Source organism: Pipistrellus hanaki (genome assembly GCF_964339955.1).
Source record: "Pipistrellus hanaki genome assembly, chromosome: 11".
NCBI classification, from domain to species: Eukaryota; Metazoa; Chordata; class Mammalia; order Chiroptera; family Vespertilionidae; genus Pipistrellus; species Pipistrellus hanaki.
The window spans coordinates 40,502,482-40,524,849 of NC_140513.1; the positions used below are offsets into that span (position 1 = coordinate 40,502,482).

Here is a 22,368-nt window from a genome sequence, read left to right on the forward strand (position 1 = left end):
CCATGTTGTTGTATATATCAGGTTTCCCCCCCTTTTTTATTGCTGGATAATACTTCATTGTTTGATATGCCACATTTTGTCCATTCATAAGAGGTAGCCGGATGCCTCTGAATGGACTGGGAAGGAGCCGCTTGCCCTGGACCCTTTCCTCAGGCTTCAAGCTCATCTTCCTCCTCCTGCTGTCATCCTTCCAGTCCTGGGAAGAGGCCACGATGATGGGCGTCCTGGCCTCTGTGAACTTCTCCAGGGTGTATATTGTCACACAAAAGTCCTCCCACGGGCCACTGTGGACATTGTAGTCCGTTCTGCCGCTTGCCCTGCCAATGCAGAAATTTTATAGCATGACGTCAAAGATCGTATCTATAACTGTGATGATTTAAAAAAAAAAAATTATCGCTTCATTTAGATTTTTATCTTTTTAACCCAAGGTATTCTTCGGCGGAAATAAGGAAACAGTTTACGCTCCCACCAAACCTTGGCCAGTACCATCGGCAGAGCATCAGCACCTCCTCCGGCTTCCCCTCTCTTCAACTAGTAAGTGTGAGCTTCAGCTTGGCTGAGAGAACGGTCGCGTGAGCATGCTTCCTGCCTCTCCTCTCCTTAGGTCTCCCCATGGCCGCCTTCCACTTCCAACCACCGGTGCCTAGCCCTGGACCTAACTGTTAACATCTGACCATTTTCTCTCTTTCTCCCTCAAATAGGGCTTAGGGTGCCAACTGGGCCTCCAAGTGCTGTGGTTCTGACGTCCCTGGACTCAGTGGACTTCCAGGCTATGTGATTTCACCCACATTATGATGCATATTTTAGGGAGGCAGAGGATTAACCTTGGACGCTTGCTACCATTTGTAACAGGCTTTTGTGGGGGGAAATGTATTCCCAAACCTGAAAGGCCAAGTTACAAACCTTAGTTTTTAAAAATCATTTTCTTGGAAGTGTAATTTACATACAATAGAATTCACTCATTTTTAATGTACAGTTTGATGAATTTGGCCAATTTGTAGTTATTTAACCTCCATTCAGTCAAGAGTCCCCAACCTGAAACATCCCATCATGGTCCCTTTGCGGTCTGTCTCCTCTCCCAGAACTCAGTCCTAGCCCTAGCCAGTGGTCGGCAAACTCATTAGTCAACAGAGCCAGTTTGCCGACCACTGCCCTAGGCCATCACTGATCTACTTCCATCTTGTTGCCTTATCTAGAACTTCATATAATTGGAATCAGTTCAAGCCCCCAATTTAAACACACCCTCTCCCTTCGTGTGGTGCCTGGTATGAAATCTCATACCAGGCGGGACACTTTACAGTGAGTGGCCAGATTATTAAGATCTCTAAACGTGCCCAAACTGGTTTGGCTCAGTGGATAGAGCGTCGGCCTGAGGACTGAAAGATCCCAGGTTTTTGTTTTTTTGTTTGTTTGTTTGTTTTTTAATATATTTTATTGATTTTTCAGAGAGGAAGAGAGAGGGATAGAGAGTTAGAAACATCGATGAGAGAGAATCATCAATCAGCTGCCTCCTGCACAACCCCTACTGGGGATGTGCTCGGAACCAAGGTACATGCCCTTGCCCGGAATCAAACCCGGGACCTTTCAGTCCACAGGCCGACGCTCTCTCCACTGAGCCAAACCGGTCCCGGCAAAGATCCCAGGTTTGATTCCGGTCAAGGGCATGTACCTTGGTTGCAGGCACATCCCCAGTAGGGGGTGTGCAATAGCAGCTGATCGATGATTCTCTCTCATCGATGTTTCTAACTATCCCTCTCTCTTCCTCTCTGTAAAAAAAATCAATAAAATATATATATATTTTAAAAAGATCTCTGAATGCATAATAATCTGGCCACTCAATATATATTATATACATTAGAGGCCCAGTGCATGAATTTGTGCATGAGTGGGGTCTGGCCAGCCTGGCCAGGGGAGAAGGGACATGGTCGGTTGGCTGGCCTGCCTACTGGTCGAACTCCTGGTCAAGGGAACAATTTGCATATTAGCCTTTTATTATATAGGACATACACTGAGTGGCCAGATTATTATGCATTCAGAGATCATAATAATCTGGCCACTCAGGGCGTGATTGTCTAACCACTATGCTAAACACCTGAAACCAATGCAACATCATATTGAAAGTTAACTGTAATTGGGGGAAAAACACACACACAAAAAAAACACCTAACAAATATATATTTTTTAAAAACCAAACATTCTCCCTTCTAAGTTGAAGGTTGCCTGCATGTTTAACACCAATTGTTGAGCATGCCTATGTGGGCTCTATTATTTGAGGACTAAATGCCAGACGTGTGCTCAGTAGGGTGCATATGACTTAAGGGAGATGGTTTGCCAAACCAGAAGGAGCCTTCACTTCCTCTGTGAGAGCGGCAGCCTCCCCTGGCCTCACTTCCTCAGGCTCCGCGCAGTGCACTTTTTTGCTTGTTCTGGCGGTTGGCCTGCGGAGGTTAGGTTTATTTTCTGTTGCTCACTTATTACTTCAAAACCACTTCTGCTCTTAGAAATTTTGTAACCTTCCACTCCGTTTCCTGTGGCTGCCATCTTGTCTCCTGTAACAATTTACACGCGACTCCACCGTGTGTCTTTCAAGGTATGTTTACCGGAGTGGCTGGTGGATATTTCAAAGGGATAATTTGTGTGTGGTGTCACTGGTGAAATAGTACTACTGAAAAATAGGCTGCAAAAGGTCATTTGTGGTGACATTTCTAACAAAAAACTACTTAGGACTCGGGTGGCTTGCTCGACTGCTGTTTTTTTTTTATTTGTACTTTTCCTGTCTGTTTCAAAATTGCGGATGATAATAAAAGCACATCAGGTGCATAATGTTCATGCTTTCAGATGTATCAGATGAACTGTGAACCAAGACAAGTTAATTTAGTGCTAATGTATATTTTATTGAAAACCCCCCAAAATTATTATGCCATTTATGACTAAAATCTTAGGCCAGAATATTAAAAATCCGACTAAAAAGAGACTGGGTACACTTTTCTATCTTAAACAAGGTGGGGAGGTGGGGCTGGGTGCTCTGTTTCTTTGTAAATTAAGACCTCAGCACTGCTCTGCAGCCAGCTGTGTTGAGAAGGAGTGTGGACATCACTGCAAAGAGGCTTTGAGGAAGTTCAGCTAACAGGCTTTAACCCCTTCTCTGCAGGCCAGCTTTGACTCTCATGCTGCAGCCTCACATTCTTTCAGGAGAAATATTTTCTAAATGTAAAGTCTCAAAGGAAACCATTGCCTCATGGCTGCAGGTTCTTTTTGGTTTTACGGAAGTAGATGTGGATTAATTACTTTGTTAGCTGGGCAGCCGAGTTAACACGTGGCTTAACATCCATTTTCTAAGAGAAGATACCAAGAAGATACCTCTTTAACTGTATAAGAATCTTGTGTTCCTCCACTTATTCCTTTTTCCATTTGCAAACAAGTAGCCTTTAAAATACAATATTCTGGGTAACTCCAATTTGGTTTTCCGATGATCTTTTCCCAGATCTCTGCTCCTGCCTCAGCACAGTCTGTTACCCTTGTTCCTCCTTTGAACTGACGGTAAAGCAGGGGGTATGAGGGAACCTCAGGCCCCAATTTGATTCCCATTAAAAAAAAAAAACAAAAACAAAAAAAACATGGCCTGCTTAGGAAATCACCCTGATGTTTACCTGCTTGTCCCATTGTAATGTCAGAACGAGATGACTGTTCTTCCCCTTGAGTCAGCTTCCCAAATGACGGTTCCTCCAACAGAAATCAACATTCATGGTGATTCCCCTTTCCCTTCAAGAATGATGTCATTTCACGGGAAGATAATGGGACAGTTCAGCAGGGTTCATTTCTGGGGAGGCAGAGAAGTAGTTTGTCATCTCAGGACTCTCAACCGGAAGTTGCCCTAATAAACTGCTCTAAAGTGAGAAGCCGTACAGTGTATTATTTTTAGACAATTGAAAAATAAGGATGAGTGCATTTTGACCTTTGTTTCTCTTACCTTTGTTATATAAACCACCATTTCAACAACTCCACGTGCTAAAACAAATGATTGTTTACTCTTTTTAAAGTAAACTGGATAAAATAATTTAAAACTCAATCAATTATAAGTTTGTTGTTTGGCAAGAGGAAATATCTTGGAGTCACATGGTTCTGGGGTGAAGTATAACTGTCATTTAATTGGTATATAATTTGGGCTAAGTCAACCTCTGTGAAGGCTTCAGTTTCCTCATTTGCAATATTGGCATAATAACGCTACCTCATTGGGGTTAACATAAATGACATAGTAGATGCTGTGTAAATAGTGGCTATTACTGTCTATGTGTTTGGCACTGTGGAGGCAGTAGGAGATTAAAAGAAGATCAATAGGAGATTGTTTTGCCTTATGATCTATTTGAGATAATATTATAGGAAATCCATACTGGCTTTGAGTGTGGTAGGTGCTCAGAAGAGAGAAAAATCCATGGCATAATAGGAGATAAAGACTTGATGGGGCCGAAACCGGTTTGGCTCAGCGGTAGAGCATCGGTCTGCGGACTGAAAGGTCCCCGGTTCAATTCCGGTCAAGGGCATGTACGTTGGTTGCGGGCACAACCCCAGTAGGGGGTGTGCAAGAGGCAGCTGGTCGATGCTTCTCTCTCATCGACGTTTCTAGCTATCTCTCTCCCTTCCTCTGTATGAAAAGTCAATAAAATATATTAAAAAAAAAAAAAAAAAGACTTGATGGGGAAGGTGAGGAGACTTAGAGGAAGATTCTCAGTCCTGTGTGCATCAGAATCACAGGGACCTTTATTTTTTTTATTTTATATTTTTAATTGACCAGAATTGAACCTGGGACCTTTCAATCTGCAGACGACGCTCTATCCACTGAGCCAAACCGGCTTCGGCCACAGGGACCTTTAGAAACACCTGTGGCCAGGCCCACCATAGAATCTATACTAATAAAAGGGTAATATGCTAATTAGATTGGATAGACTGGACATCTTCTGGATGTCCTTCCGGAAGTACTTCTGGACAAAGCCACGGTGGCAGGGACCAAGGCAGAGGTGGTTAGGGGTGATCAGGCAGGCAGGGGAGAGCAGCTGACAGGGAGTAGTTAGGGGCATCAGGCAGGCAAGCAGAGGGTTTAGGGAGGATCAGGCAGGCAGGCAGAGGTGGTTAGGGGTGATCAGGCAGGCAGGCAGTTGAGCGGTTAGCAGCCAGCAGTCCTGGATTGGAGACGGCACAGGCTGGGCTGAAGGACACCCCCCCACCCCCCACTTTCATCTCCCCTGTAAGAATTTTGTGTACCAGGCCTCTAGCGAGTAAATAAAAATCTCACGGGATGGGCCCAGATACTTAAAGTTCCCTGGGACTTTAACATGTGGTCTAGTTTAAAGAACTACATAGTAGGAGTGTTCCAAATAGGAGGAAGAACATAAAGAAAGTGAAGTTTCTCTTGTTGTCCTAGTTGTTCCGAGTTTCAGAGAGTATGGTCAGCAAGAACCACATGCATTCCTATAGATATATCCATATATAAAGATAGTTGGTTGAGTGTTGTCCCTTGTGACAAGGGTTTGCTATTCAATTCTCTGTCAGTGCTCATGCCTGGCTTTATCCCTGGTCGGAGCTGGGAGGCAGGAGTCAGTTGGTTGATGTTTCACTCCATCATCAAAATTTTTCTCTCTCTCCCTCTCTCTTCCTCTCTCTCTGAGGATCAATGAAAAAAAAAAAATCTTAAAAAAAAAAGATAGTGGCTTCTGTCATAAATCTGATAAGTCAAGTGAGAGGAAGGGTGTGTTTGATTTCTTTTCCTGTTTAATCAGATTTTTGTTTTTAAACTCTAATTGTTGACGTTAGCTGTGATGATTGTGTATTCAAGCATTTTCAAAATCAATAAAATATTTTTTAAAATTTTATATTTGAATATGAAGAGGAACCACCATTGGAGTTGGTTTCTTAGGTATGATGATGGAATTGTTCTGGGCCTATCTGACACTCCTGTCAGAGTCCTTTGTGCCCAGGGCCAGAGGGAGGGGCCTTAATGTAGTATCGCTCATTGGCCTTGGCATTCTGCGTTGCCACAGCCATGTGAATGGTTGGCCAGACACTCTCAGATGTCAAAACTCTATATTTGGTGTATTCATTAAAATGAAACTGTAAAATACTAAAATTATTTTTTTAAATTATTCAACGTAGAAAGAGAAGTAAAGTATGCAAGAGAGGAAAGTGTTGGATCTATGCCCTAAGCCTTAAATATAAAGAAGGATGAGAGACACTATCATCGCATTAATGATCTTCACCTACATTTTTATAGAGGGAAAGTCCTGTTTTTAAAAAATAAGTATAGAACATTTTGAAGTGAAGTGGAATGAATCAGCTGGACCATAATGTCCCTGGGCGAAGAAAAGGATGTAAAAAAGCCACATCCTGGATATGAACCAACCACCATGGTTACGTGACATGTTTGTACACAGGGGTGGGCAAAAGTTGGCTTACAGTTGTTCATATAAAAAAAAGACACGCAGGTTATTATTACAGTAGCTTGATTAACTCTGTTTCTAATCCAACTCTACAGCTACGTTTGTCCCACCCCTGTTTAACATTTATGTAGGAAGAAAGTCTCATACTTGAGAAATCATTCATTTTTATTATGTGTTTAAGCTTCTGAAAAAGAAAGACAACCTTTTTCTTTGGCTACTAAGGCTGATCGCTTGATAAATATGGCCCTCTATTATTTTTTCTTGTGCCATTGCTCGTGTGTGCTTCATTTTTCAAGTGATTGGGCTGTTCTTAGGTTTCATTGATTTCACAGAGGGGATGTGATAGAAAATGAAGATCTCAGTACAGTGTACAGTGTTCATGCTAATTCACATGGAAGATAGAATGAAAGAGTGGGGCCCTGCCTGCAGAGCAAGAGTTGTATTACTGTCACTGTTTAAAGCAGGGGAATCAAATCCGCCTTGGTAAAAACAGATGGTGGCCTATGATGGCATGTCAGCATCTTCCACTTGGTGGCATCAGGGGAAGATTGTCATTGGTGGAAGCAGGGAAGTAGTTAGTCTAAGACGTTGTACTTTGAAATGACTGAAGCCAGAAGAACCTGTCTCCAGATCTGTTTACTTAAATATGGCAGAGAGCTGAAAGGATTGTCTTAAGCATTCACTCACTCACTCACTCATTCATTCATTTAAGAAATATGTTTTGAGTCTCACTCTGTGGCAGGAGCTGCCCTAGGAGCTGGTGATAGATACAGTGGTGAATACAGTATAGCAAAGGGTCTAGCCTCTTGGAACTTACATTCTAGAATGGGAGACATAAACAAAAAAAAGTGAATGTAGACTATATCAGGGGGTTTTAATGATTTGAAGAATGAAAAAGGAAAAGGGAATAGAGCGTGACACAAAAGAGAGCCTATTTGATGGTCTGTGAAGGCTTCTATCTAGAGACACTTGGGAAGGATTCTGAATGAACTTGACAGATATCTGAAGGAAAAGTCTTCTAGTCAGAAGGAACAGCAAGAGCAAAGTCCCCAAGGCAAGATATGTGGAATACTCCAGAAACAGCAAGGAAGCAGAGTGTGAGGTGAACAGAGTAGGCAATAGGAAATGAGATCATAAAGAAAGTAGGGCTCAAGCATAGACCTCAGAGACCATGGAAGAACTTTGGTCCTTCCCTTGGTTAAGATGAAGTCACTGTTTGAGACATGGAGAGACCTGGAGAGTATTAATGAGTATTAATGCTAAGCAAAATAAGCCAGTTAGAGAAAGACAAGTATCACATGATCTCACTTATATGTGGAATCTAATAAACAAAGTAAATTGATGAACAAAATAGATCTAGAGACAGTGAAGCATGCAATAGATTGATGTATTTTAGAGGGAAGGGGCAAGTGGGAAGAGATTAACCAAAGAACTTATATGCATATATTCATAGCCCATGGACAGACAATAGTGAAGGGAAGGCTTGGGGAGGGGGTGGTAGGAGTCAATTGGGAGGGGGGAGGACATCTGTAATACTGTCAACAATAATGATAAATTAAAAATAAAAATAAAAAAGATAACGACGCAGGAAGCATTGAGCACTAGCCGGGCACAATCGTAATTTTTATAAAGATTGCTTATAGGGTTCTTTATATAAGGGTCATTCTGGCTGTCATAGGGAGAATAGACTGGCCTGGATGAACTTTTTGCAATAACTCAGGAAAGTAATTGTGGTGCTTAATAGGTGGTGGGAGTAGAGAAGGTGAGAAATGGTTGGATCCTGGATAGATCTCAGAAGTAAAGTAGATAGGATTTTCTGACGGATAATACATAAGGTGTAAGAAAAAGAGCAAAATCAACATTGGCTCCAAAGTTTTTGCCCTCAGCAGCCCATGGAAATGGAATTGTCACTTGCAGAGAAGAGAAGACTTGAAGATATGGGAAAGCAGATTGGCAGGGAAATTAAGAGTTTGTTTGAAATGTGTTATGTTTGATAGGCCTATTTGATCACCAAGTGGTGATGTTGAGATATAATCGGGAAAAGACAACCTGGATTTCAAGCCAAAGGTTGAAGCTGCAGATATAAATTTGTAATATGATAAAGCAAAAAAGGTATTTAGAGCCATGGGAGTGGATGAGATCATCTGGGCATGAATGCAGATTGAGAAGAGAAGATGTTTTTAGAACTGAACCTTAGGGCACCACGTATTGGGAGGAGAAACTAGAAAGAGTGGTGTCTCTAAGGTAGAGTGACTAATCGTCTCAATTTCCTTGGGACAGCATGGCTTCCTGGTGCATGGACTTTCAGAACCTAGGACAAGTATTTCAAGAAAGACGGAATGATTAACTGTGTCCAGTAGTGTAGATAAACCAGGACCTTTAAATTTGGCAACGTGGAGGTCTCAGATGATTTTTTTTTTGTTGTTGTTGTTGTTAATCCTCACCTGAAGATATTTTTCCGTTGATTTTTAGAGATAGTGGAAGGGATGGGGAGAGACAGAGAAAGAGAGAAGGTTGGGGACCAAGCCTGCAACCAAGGTACATGCCCTTGACTGGAATCAAACCTGTGACCCTTCAGTCCATGAGCCAACACTCTATCCACTTAGCCAAACAGGCTAGGGCTCAGATGACTTTGACAAGACTTGTCTCTCATGACTAGCCTGGTTTGAGAACCACCCTCCATGGAGATAAACATTCATGAAGGTATAATGCCAGTGTACCTGAAGACATCATTTCTCCTTCCAGCCCACACAGAGCACCAGGAAGCCTCCTCAGTGCCAAAGCAAGGGACCCAGGTCCTTTGTGAATACTCCTGTAATTTGGGTCAAGCCATGTTTTTCTTTCTGTTTTCTTTTTTTCTTTTCTCTTTATTGATTAAGGTATTACATATGTGTCCTTATCCCCTCATTGTCGTTCTCTTCCCCACCGCCCCCCTGCCCCCCCGCCATCACTCTCCTAGTGTCTGTGTCCATTGGTTAGGCTTATATGCAGGCATACAAGTCCTTTGGTTGATTTCTCTCCCTTACCCCCTCAACCCCCACCTTCCCTCTGAGGTTTGAGAGTCTGATTGATGCTTCTCTGTCTCTGGATCTATTTTTGTTCATCAGTTTATGTTGTTCATTATATTCCACAAATGAATGAGATCATGTGATATTTGTCTTTCTCTGACTGACGTATTTCGCTTAACATAATGCTCTCCAGTACCAACCATGCTGTTGCAAATGGTAAGAGTTCCTTCTTTTTTAGTGCAGCTTAGTATTCCATTGTGTAAATATACCATAGCTTTTTCATCCACTCATCTGCTGATGGGCACTTAAGCTGTTTCCAAATCTTAGCTATTGTAAATTGTGCTGTTATGAACAAAGGGGTGCATATATCTTTTCTGATTGGTGTTTCTAGTTTCTTGATATATCATTTGTTAATATATTCCCATTAAATGTCAATTCCTGGAAGTGGGGTCACTGGGTCAAATGGGAATTCCATTTTTAGTTTTTTTGAGGAAACTTCATACTGTTCTCCACAGTGGCTGTACAAGTCTGCATTCCCACTAGCAGTGCATGAGGGTTCCTTTTTCTCTGCATCCTCACCAGCACTTGTCGTTTGCTGATTTGTTGATGATAGCCATTCTGACAGGTGTAAGATGGTACTGCATTGTTGCTTTGATTAAAAAAAAAAGACCCCGGATAGTTGCAGCAATCCTGAGAACAAAGAACAAAGTAGGTGGGATCTCAATACCAGATTTCAAGCTGTATTACAAAGCCACTGTCCTCAAAACTGCCTGGTACTGGCACAAGAACAGACATATAGGTCAATGGAATAGAATAGAGAACCCAGAAATCAACCCAAACTACTATGCTCAATTAATATTTGACAAAGGAGGCAAGAACATACAATGGAGTCAAGACAGTCTCTTCAATAAATGGTGTTGGAAAAACTGGACAGATACATGCAAAAACATGAAACTAGATTACCAACCACACCATACACAAAAACTCAAAATGGATAAAAGACTTAAACGTAAGACAGGAAACCATAAAAATATTAGAAGAATCCACAGACAGCAAAATCTCACACATATGCCGAAGCAATATCTTCACCAATACAGCTCCTAGAGCAATGGAAACTAAAGAGAAAAATAAACAAATGGGACTATATCAAAATAAAAATCTGTACAGCAAAAGAAACCATCAACAAAACAACAAGAAAGTCTACTGCATGGGAGGACATATTTGCAAATGTTATCACCCATAAGAGTTTAATATTTAACATTTACGGGAAGGTCATAAAACTTAACAAAAAAAAAAAGAAAAAAAAGAAAAGATAAACAACCCAATCAAAAAATGGCCAAAGGACTTAAATAGATACTTTTCGAAAGAGGACATAAGGAAGGCCAAGAGACATATGAAAACATGCTCAAATTCACAAATTAGCCCCTGTTTTCCAATATTCTTATTTGTGAAATATTGTCCAAATTAGTTATTTTACTCTGCTATCAGTGTGCTGTTTGAATACTACACTTTTCCGAGAACTACATAGATGAATTTTAAACAGATATGGTACTGGTACTGTAGGATGTTTCAGATTCAGAACAAATGGAATCCTACCCCATATTAGGAGAGCTAGCCTTTGATGTGCATTAGGGAGCAAGGACAAGCTCAAACTCCTTTAAATAGCTGTGAATAATTTAAACTGTTAAGGTATTTAAAACATTTAATGCAGCTATTTGTAGCATACATATACCTTCTACTGATACAATCAACCTATCTAGTATTCTGATGACCAGGCCTCTGAAAAAAAGTAGCTAGAAAGAAAGACTGCACGTCTGTACAAGAGAAGTATTGAAAATTGCTTCAGGGCAGTGACTTTGTCCCCTCAGCCTAGGGCAGGACTGCTGTAGGATCCCAGTGAGCATTTGTTGAAGGAATGAAAGTAGGTGTATTAGTCCAGGTTCAGCCAGAGCAGCGGAATCAATAGGGGCTGCATATGTATGTATATTAAAGAATTGATTACGGGGAATTGGCTACACTGGTGGTGATTGGCTAATTCCACAGGATTGTTAGGAAGGCAAGATCACCAGCAAGCTGAAACTCCAGGGCATGAGCTGAACTTTGAGAAGGCCCCCACCCACTTTGAAAAAGTATCCAATGTATTTAGACCACCCAGGATAATCTCCATTTTTATTAACTTAGTGTCAACTGATTAGGGACTGTAATTACTTTAGTAATATTTTTTCACGTGAGCACAGGTTGCTTGTATCAGTAGAAGGTGTATGTATGCTACAAATAGCTGCAGCCTCCCTTCAGTCCTCCATCCCTGGCAAAAAGAAACTTTTGTAGCTCACCCTGTCTGGCAGCATACTAGGAAGGGAATTCGGGGACTGTAGTTCAGCCTAGCCAAGTTGGCACAGCAGAAAGCCATCACTATAGATAAAGTCTGATTTAGGATCATTTGTATTCTTACTTGTCTTCATTTTTAGAGGGTGTTTTGTTTTTATTATGATTATTTGGTGTGTTTTTTTCTTACATCATTTTATCAAATGATAGACACAATATGATCATGCATGGTATAAGATGACTTTGAAATTACTTTGGATTCTAACATTTAAACTAGTCTTGGGTGTCCACTGACTTAGGAGGCCACATATAGCTCAATAGCAGGAAAAATAAAATAGTTACCGTGTTTCTCCGTGTATAATTTTTTTTTTTCTAACATCCTTGGACTGAAAATTGAGGGGCATCTTATACACAGAAGTCAACCAATGAGGGAGCTGCATGGTGTGTAACTGTCCATACCTTATCAAACAGGCTTCCTCTAATCACCAGCTTTATTGTTACTGATGCCATAATTGGAGGTGGAAGTGGAGAGGGACCAGAGCATTCTGAGCCTATAAATAGAGCTGCAGAGAGACAATTTGGGCCTCCTACCACTGAGTGTGTGATCAGACTGTGGAGAAAACAGGAAGAACAACTCCTTAAGATGCCAAAAAAGGAGAAGGCCTTAAGAGAAAAACCAGCAAAATGTTTAAAACATTGATTTTTTTGGGTGGGGGAGAGGGGAGGGTGCCAGAATGACTATCTATCTATCTATCTATCTATCTATCTATCTATTTATTTATTTATTTATTTATTTCATTGATTATGGTATCACATAATTGTCCTTATCCCCCCATTCCCATCCCAAACCCCTCCCCACATATGCCCCCACCTCCCTGTTGCCCATGGCCACTGGCTAGGCCCATATGCATGCACACAAGTTCTTTGGTTGATCTCTCCTCCTTACCCCCATCCTCCCCTACTTTCCCTCTGAGGTTTTGAGAGTCTGATCGATGCTTCTCTTTCTCTGGGTCTGTTTTTGTTCATCAGTTTATGTTGTTCATTATTTCCTCTAGATGTGTGAGGTCATGTGATCCAAGAAATACCCTTGTAAGAACTGAGACTGAGACAAGCCATAAAATATTGATTTCTTAATTTTGGGTTGGAAAAGTAGAGGGGGAGCATCTTATACACAGAAGTCAAGGGGGTGTCTTATACATAAAAAAAAATACGGTAATTTTCATGTTTGGCTTTTAAGCCCCCAAAAAGCCCAAGTCCTTCCTTAGGGATTGACCTTAGAACAACTCCCTACCCCAACCCCAAACTTCAGCCCCCAATAAAAAGCAGTATCGTTGTAACACTCTCCAGTATTTATTTTCTCCCTATGCATACCGCTAAACAGGCATACTGTATGTATTTGTATGTATATGTTGATTGCTTTACGATAATTGAGATTAAGACCCCAAGTAGTTTAGAAAGAAAAATCTATTTTGGTTCCCAGTAATTATTTGAATTTGCAAGAGGAACAACTTGCGTGGAGGAGGCCTTGCTAACCTTCATCGGGCTCTCCACCCACTTGCCAAGGGCAAGACTAGTTTACATCACATTAGAGTGAACAGCTTCCTCCCTTGTTAGTATCAGTATGGAAAGGGTAGAGGATACTATTAGTTACCATCTGGTGTGCAGCACTGGAACCATAAGCAGTAATCTTTTATTATGGTTTGTGTCTACAGTCTATTTAGTCGTAAAATCTATTCAGACCTCAAGAGGTTATGACTTGATGATCAGTTGTGCTTAGAGCACTGGGCACATTGCCACACAAGTAGTGCTCAGTGGTGATACTGTGTTTTTTATCATAGCGTTTCCCTTCAAAGATGGTGATTTATACATGGGAATGTGACACATGGTACCACCTCATGGTTGTTGACTAAAGAGTGATGGAAAGATGCAGGAGAGAATCTTCCTGTACTCTTCTGTGTCCCTGATGCCCAGCCCAGTGGCTTGTGTTCGGTAGATGCTCAGCAGGTAATTGCTGAGTGAGGGACTCAGCCACCCTTTCTCCTTGGTTCTTAGTGATAACAAGAGCTGCTATCAGTACGGTTTTCATTAGATGTGGCTTTGGATTTCAGGGAAATGACACTGATTTTTTTTCTTTCTGATGATTTCACACAAATGCCATTCTCTATGGAAGCTTCTGCTTACTACGTATTAGTGCAAGAATCACATTGCTTCAAATTGTGCCTCACTATAATTCTAAGTATATATTTCCAGTGCCTCTGCTTGAGTAATTGATATTCTTCATATTAAATTTACATTTATTACTTCTTTAATTAATTAAATTACTGTTCATTTTAAGCAGGCAATCTCATGAGAAACTCAGAATGGACTTGTGGGTAGTAGTAAATGTATATTTTTTGTTCCCACACACACTTACTATTGCTTTGTGTTTTAATTATTTCTGGAAATACACATTTCCTGAAAAGCTCATAAGAGAGAATAAAATGATAGTGGTTAAGAACATGAACCTGCCTAGGTTTGAATTGTAGATGGGCTACTTCCCAGCTGTGTAACCATGTGCAAATTATTACATCTTTAGCCTTTACTGTCCTCATCTGTAAAGTGGTAATTATAAAAGTGTGTACCTTATAGAGTTCTGGTGAGAAATAAATAAGATAATGTAAATAATGACCTAGCCCTATTTTTTGGCACATAGTTAGCGCTCAATAATTGTTAGTTCAATAGATATAAACTTTACACTAATAAGATTGGGTGTGCAAAATGCAGTTTTCTTCACTTCTGCTGGGTTGTGGTGAGAAGTGGAAAAGTTCACTTTCCCTATTGAGGTTGGTCTTACGTAGGTTTGCAGTAGGCTTTTTTGTTGCGTGCATAGATGATGCCTGTGGTTCCCTCTGGCTGAGGTCAACAATGTTTTTCTGCAAACTCTGTCCCCACCTGGCTCCTGCATAGGCTGAGGTCTGGCTCCCTGCGCCCTGCTGGTCCCTGTCGCTTCATTTTGAGAGGCAGACTAGAAGGACTACGGTCGTCTCCTTAGCTGATCTCCAATCAGAAGCAAGAGAACCTTCCTTGTCCTCTGTCACACCACAGGAGAGCCATGGGGAACTAGGGAGAGAGTCTTTGCTCTGCTGTGCTATTGAAGGAAATCTGTTGCCTTCTCTGCTGCCCCGTCTGCCCCTTCTGGCATCGTGTAAGTCCTCCACCTTGGAGCATCTCAGACAAAAATGAAGGCTAAACGCTGCTCAATTCTCAGCTTTGTCCTCACTCCCCAGCATGTCATTCATGTCTCCCCCACCACCAGGGACAGCAGGGGTGGGGAGGGACAGGGCAAGACCCATTTACATTTTCTTATCTTGTTTCTTTTTGCCTCTTCAATAATATGCTGTTCCTCCTTTCCGGCTTGGAGCCCATACATCTAGTCTGATGGACAGTTTCAGGGCGATGAAAACTCGGTTTTATTAGCACTTCCTTTGGATCTGTCCCTGTTTCGTATAAAGGTAGTACAAGTCAAGAATCTGGGGTGTTTGTTTTGTTTGTCTACAGAGAGGGGGTCAGAGGTAGATAACATCCTTGGGCATATGACTCCAAATAGTCTGCCATAAATGAACACCATAGAGCTGCTATTGTATTATTATTATTATTATTATTATTATTATTATTATTATTACACAAATCTGATCTAGGTGATTCTTTTACTCCCTTAAAGCAGTGGTTCCTAAGTATTTGGACTTCACAGACAAGAATGTATATTTGTTGAATTGCCAACATTTTATTTTATCAACTAAAGAAAAAAAAATTTTTTTATTACCATCACCTCTATCGCTTCTTTTATCATCTCCACCGTGGAAAGACATAGAGGTGAAGAGCACAAACCCCATCATTTTAAAGCAAGTACAGCAGCTATGGGAAACTTCACCCCATTGCCCTTAGTTTTGCTCATTCAACAGCAGGCAATGAAAAAGTCTTGCCGACCTGCACCAGTCAGCCCAGCGGCGTCTGGAAATCCCTGCTTTGGGAGTGTTTCAGCCCCCAGGTCTGGTTCACTGTGGGCCATGATTACAAATGCAGTGCTTCCAAGAACCAACGTATAGGACAACCCAGGCCAAAGGAAACACCATGCTGAAATAGTCAAAGGAATGTTGTCGAGTTTGCCTGCATTGCTGGAAAATTGCCTCTTTTCTACTTCACTGTATGGCCTCAGAGAGCATTTGCAGGAGAAATCGTAAAAATGCAGCAAAGCCTTATGATCTCATTTTGGATCTCCTCAGGATTTCTCATCAAGGTGCAATTAAGCAGAGAAAAATTCTGCCTTCGGGTATGGTTTTAATTACTCATCGTGTTCTGACTCGACTTTCCGAGTTGCGTTTCTTTTCCATCTCGCTGCCTCTGTGTTTGACAGCTCCTCTAAGCTGAGAGTATAGCATTTTCATTGAGTGGGAAGGGGTAGAGGGGGCAAACAACTACCGTCGCCTTAGTGCTTCTATCCGGAAACTGAGAGGGAACCTCCTTTTCCTTTTTCCTGCCCCTGCAGCCTCAGTTTTATGACCCCGTGGAGCCGGTGGACTTTGAAGGACTTCTGATGACACACCTGAATAACCTGGATGTGGAGCTGGCCCGGGAGCTGGGAGACTTCACGGAAGACACCTTGGACGTGGTGTTCACGCCAAAGGAATGCCGGACCTTGCAGCCCTCTTTGCCGGAGGAAGGGTAAACCATTTTCTTACACCATACGTGGGACTGGGACCGTCTTGCCTGTTCTTGGTAAGGGGAAAGGTGCTCTAATTTTGGGCCTCTTTTCAAAAGTAAACAACATTACTCAGCTCTGTTGAGACGTGCAGGATGACTACAATAACCCGAAGACCTACATGTAGACAGGGTTTGAATTGGTTTGACCAGAGGCTTTGAGAAGCTGTGTGGGAGTTAAGCCAGTTAGAGGGGTGCAGTAGGTCAAACCAGAATGCTCCACCAGAGGTGAAGAGTGCAGGGTCCGGACTGCTTGGGTGTCAGCTCAGTGACCTTGGGTGGGTCATGTGACCTCAGGAAGCCTCAGTTTCTCCACTTGTAAATATGTCAATATTTTTCATTAAATTTTTTAAAGCCTCCATTCAGAAGCAGTTTAATTGGTTAATTACTGGATCAAGTTATAAACATAAGTTGTATCCACATTTGTTAAGCATCTACCTTGTGTTGGTAAGTGGGATAAAAAGATGAATAAGGCACATTTTCCTTCCCTTGAAGAGATTTTTGTCAAGTGGAAAAGCAAATGGAGAAAGCTCCGTTGAATGAATATGTGAATAGCTATTTAGGGCTTGAGTTTCCACAGTGGTTAGTCTATGTGTTTATAGGTATGAAATTATATCTAAATGATACTCATTACTTCCATGGTGTAAAAAGCAATGTCTCTTTGGAGATTTGGGATGAACTTTGATTTGCATTCATTTTCAAAACAAAGTTAACATTCACATCTTCCCGGACATTTTTAACCTCCTCCTCGTCCCCAGAAAGTCCCAGAAAGGAGATCATGAAACATAGTCCCTCCCCTCATTACTCTGGGCCATTCTGGTTCTAGTTTGGATTTCATTTTCTTACAGTTTAAGGAAGTTGGATGACAGTGAACAGTGACATGGTATTTTTTTACCCTTTACTCTGTTGTTTAGACAGTTCTTGTTCACATAGAGCTGACCGCATGCTCATTTCTTAATATTTTGAAAATACTCACTTCCCACAAAATAAAAACTTCGTGATTCTTAGGAAACTTTTTTCAGTCCATTTATTCAGGTTTGACTTTAACATGGGTAGTGTCTATTATTTTTACTCTTAGGAGAATCATTTAATTTGATTTCTTTGTGTAAAATGTATGGTTAATTATCTTCAAATGAATTGGGATCTTGGAAGAACCTGTTTAAAATACTTTAGAGGTAGGAGGATTTTTATTTTTTTGAGATTTGATAGAGGAGGTACTATTTTTCTTAGCCTTATTTTTTAGTGCAATACTACCTTGTTACTGATATTTATAGCTAACACTGCCTGTCTGATGACTTGATAACAACTCAGTACTATTTCAACCCTTGCCCCAAAGTCTTCTGTGTCAGTAAAGCCCAACAAGGCACCAGGGTCATCATCAGAGTAAACGGCTGATCCTAGCCCGGAACTCTGTGTTGAGCAGAGGCCGTGTGGTAGTGGTAAGCCTGCACTCCAAAGGTGAGCTCTCTGGGTTCCAGCCCCTGCTCCACCACTTGCTGGGTGACTTTAAGCCAGAACCTTGTCACCTCATTTTTCTGCAAAATGAGAATAATGATAGCACCTGTTCTAGGGATCTGATAGAAAATTAACTGAAAAACTGCCTTTAAGGTGGTTACATCAGTGCCTAATGCATAGTGAATGGTACTTAAGTATGAACTATCATCTGTAGGTGCTAGACACTCTTCTAAGCACTTCACGTGCTAACTTATTTAAACTTCACCACAGCTTTCTAAAGGACACGCTCCACTATTAACATCACCAATTTAAAGTGAAGAAACTGAGGCACAGAAGGATTGAGTGACTGGCCCAAGGTCACATAGCTGATAAGGGCTGGGGCTTAGATATAGACACTCAGAGCCCAGGGACCATATAGTTAATGTTTACAATACTTCATCTAATACTAATGGCACGCCTACACAGGAAGTACTGTTCTTATCTCCTTTGTACAAACAAGAAAATTAAAACTTGCAGTAGTTAGATTTACTTATCACTAATACCAAAACATTTGGGGAAATAGCAAAATGACTTTGTTGCTGTGGGAAATTAATTATTTCTGATTTCAAGACTCTGGAGCACGTGAAGAATATCTCTCACGATGTGCAAGAACCACCCCAATCAATGATCACCAACCAAAGCCAGAGTCTGTCAATTTCTTTTTGTTTCAAATTAATTTAAAAAATTTTTATTTTATTGTTTAAAGTATTGCAAATAGTAGTACATATGTCTCCTTTTCCCTGTCAGCTTCTCAAAGCATGCTAGTAGGAACACTGTTCTCCATGGCTTTCAGAAAGAAAGACATGCACGTCCCAACAAGGTTACACATGAGCAAAAAACCATGCCCAAATCACCCCGCTGAGAAAATGGTACTTACACTTATTTTTCCAGTTTTGTATGTGATTACAGCTAGTTCTCTACCTGTCTTGTGTCAGAATGCCTTTAGGGATAAGTACGGTTGAACACAATTCTCTTTAAGGAAGAAAACCCACAAAGCATAAAATGCCAACATATCTTTCATCAAAGTAAAAATGTTATTGCTTGAGGAATGCACTTGGAATGACTGGGTAAGGACTGCCCCAAGCATTCTCTTTTCACTTGGATTTGAAACCGTGCTGCCCTCTCCTTGGTTGTGATAAGGCCTTGCTCTGTTGTTTTTGCACAGTAACAACATGTTTTTATTTCATTACCCATCTCCTTAGGGTTGAACTGGACCCTCATGTCAAGGACTGCGTTCAGACCTATATTCGGGAGTGGCTAATTTTAAACCAGAAGTAAGTTCCTTTCACTCTCTTTACATATGTATTTATTTTCTATTTTTAGCTTTTTAATTGTTTTTTTAATTAATAGGTTTCTTTCAAGAGCAGTTTTAGGTTTACAGAAAAATTGGGTAGAAACTACTGACAGTTCTCATGTATCCCCTGGCCCCATCTCCCAATAGTTTCCCCTATTATTAGCATCTTGGGTTTAAATTTTATTTTGTTTTTAAAAAAATTTTTTTTGCACAGGTCCCAAAATGATTGTGAATATTGATTTGGGGGTTTCAATAAATTTTAATGAGTATGCAAATTTGCAAATACAAAATTCATGAGTAATAAGGATTGATTGTATCTTATATTACTCCGCTGCTCAAACACCTGCTAAGGCTCCCTACTGCCTACTAAATCAGATATAAACTTCATCTGCTTGCCTTTCAAGGGCTTTAATAATCTAGTCCCATCCTGAGTATTAAAACTTACTTTCTTCAAGTCCTGGAGTCATTTCCTTTCTCTGGGCCTGACGCTCTTCTTCACCAGTCCACCTCAACCCTCCTGCTCTTGCTTCCCCTCTGGGCATGCCCTCCTTCCCTCACCTATCTACTAGATCCTCCCTAAGGATTAAAGGTCAGATAAAATCTCTTTTTCTTTTTGTAGCTATCTCTGACAAAGTTATCCTTTCTTGGATGGATCTGAACTGTGGTACGTTTTGTGCAATTGATGAGCCAATGGGGTACATGAATAATAACTAAAGTCCATAGTTTACTGCGGTGTTGCTTTCTGCAGTTTCAGTTACCAGCAGTGAGCCCCTTGTCCACAAATTTTAAGTGGCAAATTGCAGAAATAATTCCTAAGTTTTAAACTGCTCACCATTTTGAGCAGCATGATGGACTCTCACAATGTCCTCCTCCAGGCCTGGATGTCAACTATCCTTTGTCCAGCGTCTCCACGCTGTGTACGCTCCCCATACGTGAGTCACTTAGTAGCTACCATCTTGGTTATCACATCAACACATGGAAATGCTTGTGTTATCCTCAGAGGAGCCTAATGCTCCGTCATAAGGCCTACATCATTCACCTCCCTTCATCTCATCACGCAGGCATTATGTCATCTCACATCATCACAAGAAGGGGCAGTATAGTACAATATTAGGAGAGAGAGGGAGCACATTCACAGAATGTTTACTGTAGTATATTGTTATAATTGTTCTATTTTATTATTCGTTATTGTTAATTTCTTAATTTAATTTATAAATGAAACTGTATCATAAGTATTGTATGTATAGGAAAGAACAGAGTATACATAGCGTTTGTACTATCTGTGGCTTCAGAATCCACTGGGGTTCTTGGAAAGTATGCCCCTCGGAACTTCAAGTTCTGATACCCTCACATTGCCTGTCCTTCAGTAAGAATTACTGCTCTATGGGGTAAATGATGAAAGACTTTGGAGGTTGGGTTTTATCTAGTTCCTGGAAGTGCGCCATTGAATTTGTGCTGGTATTTTTTTTTTTTGAAGTCATGTCAGTATGCATAGTGTTTTTAATAGCTGAAAAAGAGAAAGCTTCCCTTCTATAAAGTAATTAAGAGAAAGTAAGATGTTAATCCATCATCTGTTCTCATGGGAATTGAAAACCAAGTTTGCCAGGCAATCAAATAAGATTATGCTTTGGAGAATCCAAGATGGCTGCTCGGGTAGGCAACTAGCCGCAGCCGCACACAACAATTTTAATAAAATACAACTAAAATATAAAATGGACATTACCCAGAACTACAGGAAAGTCGACTGACTGGAAATCCTACAACAAGAAGCAAGGAGAAAACCAGAAGGAAGCACGGAGGAGCTGTAAAAGCCTAAGGTACGGAGACACGCAGCGCACGCGAAGAGGACGGAGCCGGAGAGGAGGGAGGCCGAGTGCCTGGCGGGCGTTCCCTAGCGGAAAGGAGATAAACACTCCGACTGTGCTGGGCCCCCAACTGCTCTGAACCCCAGTTCTGGGCCAGACCCCGGGGACTCAGGCTCAGCCATAGGGAGCTGGGCTGTAAGTCGGAACCCCGGGGTAGCGGAGAAAGGATGTCCCGGAGGCGCGCACACTGCCCCCAGAGAAGGGACGGTCGGCTGTGCCGCGGGATTGCCCTGACGGGAAGGAGACTGGGGCTCCAGACTGCTGTGAACGCCACCTCCAACTCCACTTCCAACTGAACTGAACCCCAATACCGGGCTCATTGTGGGAGAGCATAGACTGTTTGGCAGCAGGCGAAAATCGAGGGCACCTTTCTCTCAGAGGCGCCAGCAGCGAGCACTGAAGGACCCGCATAGGGCGGGGCTGACGGAAGCCAAAGCTGCAGGCTCCACCCTAAAACCCCGTCCCATCTGTAACTGCGAAATGCGACAACAAAATAGATCACAAACGAAAGAAATGGAGGACAAAAAGCGTCTGGATATAGAGTTCAAATCTACGCTTATAAGGTTTTTCAAGAATTTCCTAGAAAAGATGGATAAGGCCTATGAGGATATGAAAAGAGATCAACTAGAATTAATAAGGAGTCAACAAGAAATGATAAGGGATCAACAAGAAATAAAGAATACATTGTCTGAAATAAAAAATATTCTACAGAGTCCTAAAAACAGAAGGGAAGATCGCAAGAATCAAGTCAAAGATTTGGAACATAAAGAGCCAGAAGACACTCCTCCACAGAAGCTAGAAGGCAAGAGAATCCAGAAAATTGAAGATAATGTAAGAAACCTCTGGGACAACTTCAAGCGAACCAACATCAGAATTATGGGGGTTCCAGAAGATGAGAGAGAGCAAGATATCGAAAACATACTGAAAGAAATAGTGACAGAAAACTTCCCCCACCTGGTGAAAGAATTTGACTTACAAGTCCAGGAAGCGCACAGAACTCCAAACAAAAGGAATCCAAAGAGGACCACACCGAGACACATCATTATTAAAATTCCAAGAGCAAAAGATAAAGAGAGAATATTAAAAGAAGCAAGAGCAAAGAAGGTAGTAACTTATAAAGGAGCACCTATACGATTGTCAGCTGACTTCTCAACAGAAACCATGCAGGCCAGAAGGGAATGGCAAGAAATATTCAAGGTGATGAATAGCAAGAA

The 22,368-nt window shown here is 41.4% G+C and overlaps 1 protein-coding gene across 2 annotated transcripts in view; it reads left to right on the forward strand.

The window, feature by feature from the left end:
* The window catches only part of DOCK8 (dedicator of cytokinesis 8), a 189,039-nt gene that overhangs the window by 38,753 nt on the left and 127,918 nt on the right, over positions 1–22,368 (forward strand). The window contains exons 2-4 of one of the 2 annotated variants that reach the window (XM_084899448.1): positions 429–534; positions 16,290–16,465; positions 19,198–19,269. In XM_084899448.1, coding sequence (XP_084755574.1) covers positions 429–534; positions 16,290–16,465; positions 19,198–19,269 — 354 coding nt within the window. Of the gene's footprint in view, positions 1–428; positions 535–2,444; positions 2,591–16,289; positions 16,466–19,197; positions 19,270–22,368 lie in introns of those variants that run through there. The other variant, XM_084899449.1, reaches the window with a different exon arrangement.